A 3,004-nucleotide genomic window follows, 5' to 3' on the forward strand; every position below is an offset into this window, starting at 1 on the left:
TCCACTATTAATATTCTGACACAAATTTAGGAAATTCCTGTATTTGATAAAATAAGGAGTTGGGTGTTTTGTATTCAATGAATATTTAAAAGTTTAAATTGCATTATTTTAAAAGCATCCTTAGAAAAGGATGTGAAAGGGCAAGATTTATTTAATTATAAGATTAACATAGGGTCTGTCTTCCTTTAACCTCTGCTCCACTTATTTTCTTTTTGAACAGTGAGTGTTTCTACCTGTAGGGTCTAATCTGATTCTCAAGGGAGTCCTATTGAGAGTCATTCTTACTAAACTCCCATGACAGTATTACCTGACACTTATAGAATTTTAAGTATCCTTTTGGAGTAATTGGATGGCTCATGGAAATACTTTCAGTGTAAAAGGCAACTGGCTTTTCATAATAACTATAATTAGTAAAAACATATTATCATAAGCAATATTTCCAAGTTTCAAGTTTCCAAATATGACCCTTAACATGAACTTGGGAGATGAATGGGTAAGCAATAAATAAGCATACTGGGGAATTTCACTTGATTACACCCACATTGTAAAAATTATTGTAAAATGATTAATTAAGTCTTAAGACATAGAAAGATGCTGGTAACCAGTTTGCATATGTAACTGATTGACCACCACCTTCTGATTCCTCATAATTTCCTCTGTTTCTTCACTAAGATTCCTATTCATTGATGAATCAGAGGGTGTGATCACTCAGGTGGAGAGAAACTCTAGAAAAGTCATCCCAGCACTGAAGTCCTCCATGGAAAAGAGAAATCCCTACTCCTTCCCAGAGTCATTCAATGCAAAGGACTTGGAGTGGAGACAGATGTTCTGTGTAACATTCCAGAACAAGCACCTGGTGCTTGCTTGAACATAACCTCTGGAAGCATGAGTTTCCTGTCAAAGAAATATGGATATAAATTTTAGCATGTTCCCTGGGCAGTGAATCTTGCATAATTGCTTTCTTTTCCTTATTTCACTTATGCACCATTACAACATTTGAACATTTGGAAGTAGAAATATTGTTTTATAAACTTTTCTTCTAATATCTAAATGAGATGTTTAAAAAAGAAAAACCTAAGCATTTAGCATCATCATGTGATGTGCTGTCTATCACTTGGTTTGTTTTCATGGATCCTTTACATTGATAAAGAAGAAATTGAATCCTGAAAAGAACAAATTCAGTTTAGATCATAAAGAAAGTTTTGAGGGATAGCCATGCTTTACAACTACATCTTCAATTGAATGTCATTTTGTCTTGTAGGCATGAGGATCTCCAGATCAGAGATGGCTAGCTAGTCACCCATGCCTGCTCCCATAACAATGGCTGAAATGAATAATACAGCTACAGTCCTCATCTCCTCCTTAGGGAGGTGAGGTGAAGAATGCTTTTCAATGATCTACTTAGGGAAGTCATTAGTAAGTCATCAAATATTTTTTGAGAATAAAAACTATTTTTATTCTTCTCTACCATATATGGATGGTTCCATTCATCTTTATAAAAGCTCTAACAAGGTAATGAATATTATATCTCCACTTCAATTCTGCCTGATCTAAAGCTCCTATCCTCAATAAATATTTAAATTTGTGTTCTCAATTCCAAAAAAAAATAATATTAAGACAATGGTACAGTTTGGTGCACTGAAATACTTGATGATCTGAAAACTATAAACTGGACTGAATCAAATCTTTATCATAATTGCAAACTTCAATGATAATAGATTTATGTTTACCCTTTCCTTGGAAATCATGCAAAACCAAAGCTTCATAACTGAATTTATCCTCCTGGGACTTTCACAGAATCCTACTGTTCAGAAAACAGTATTTGTTGTGTTTTTGTTGGTCTACATTGCAACTATTGGGGGCAACATGCTGATTGTAGTGACCATCCTCTGTAGCCCTGCACTGCTGGGCTCCCCCATGTACTTCTTCTTAGCATTCCTGTCCTTCTTGGATGCCTGCTTTTCCTCTGCTATCACACCAAAAATGATTGTGGACTCCCTATATGAGAGAAAAACCATCTCTTATAATGGATGCATGATTCAACTTTTTGCTGAGCACTTCTTTGGTGGGGCAGAGATGATCATCCTCACAACCATGGCCTATGACCGCTATGTGGCCATTTGCAAGCCCCTGCATTACTCTTCCATCATGAACTGGAGGCTCTGTGGCATTCTAATGGGGGTGGCCTGGACAGGGGGCTTCTTGCATTCTATCATACAGATTATCTTTATGTTACAGTTGCCCTTTTGTGGCCCCAATATCATTGATCATTTTATATGTGACTTGTACCCATTACTGAAGCTGGCCTGCACTGACACTCACATCCTAGGCCTTTTGGTGGTTGCAACTAGTGGATTTATGTGCATGATAATTTTCTGCTTGTTGCTTATCTCCTATGGCATCATCTTGTTCTCCCTGAGAACACACAGTGCTGAAGGGCGGAGGAAAGCTCTGTCCACCTGTGGATCTCACATTGCTGTTATGGTTTTGTTCTTTGTCCCATGCATATTTATATATGCAAGGCCCCCTTCTGCCTTCCCCTTTGACAAAGTGGTGGAAATATTTTATACCATCCTGACTCCCTTGCTCAATCCTTTGATTTATACTTTTAGAAATAGGGAAGTGAAAAATGCTATAAGGAAAATGTGGAACAGATTGTTGGTAGTTTCTGATGAAAAATAAGATATTAGACCCCCCAAATAATATAAAGAGCAAAGAAATCAAAATTATAGTAGACAAAGCTTTATATGATGCTCAGTACCTATTAAGAGGTAATACGTTTCTATAGAGAAAAATGCATTTGGGCCATTGAAGATGGTGTTTTAATTTTTATAGCAAGTGTCTACTCTGAGTTGGCCAGTCAGTAGGTAAATTATAGGGAGTTGATTTTTATGGTTAGTGGAAATCTAATCAAGATAAAGAATGAAAAGAAAAATTGCTTGTCAGAATGTTGGACATTAACTTCATGCTTTCCAAAATCTTGATGAGAAAAGACAAGCACATC

General features: G+C 36.4%; 1 protein-coding gene across 1 annotated transcript; it reads left to right on the forward strand.

Annotated features, from left to right (window-relative positions):
- Positions 1-1,746: 1,746 nt before the first annotated feature.
- Positions 1,747-2,682, forward strand: LOC113177506 (olfactory receptor 4C15-like). The gene has a single exon (XM_026382042.2). It carries the CDS (start codon positions 1,747-1,749, stop codon positions 2,680-2,682), a length of 936 nt encoding a protein of 311 aa, XP_026237827.2.
- Positions 2,683-3,004: the final 322 nt, after the last annotated feature.

This window comes from Urocitellus parryii, chromosome 4 (assembly GCF_045843805.1).
Source record: "Urocitellus parryii isolate mUroPar1 chromosome 4, mUroPar1.hap1, whole genome shotgun sequence".
Taxonomy (NCBI): Eukaryota; Metazoa; Chordata; class Mammalia; order Rodentia; family Sciuridae; genus Urocitellus; species Urocitellus parryii.

Excerpts from the sequence above, each read along its gene's own strand:
- LOC113177506 (XM_026382042.2), top strand. The coding sequence starts at position 1,747 with ATGCAAAACCAAAGCTTCATAACTGAATTTATCCTCCTGGGACTTTCA.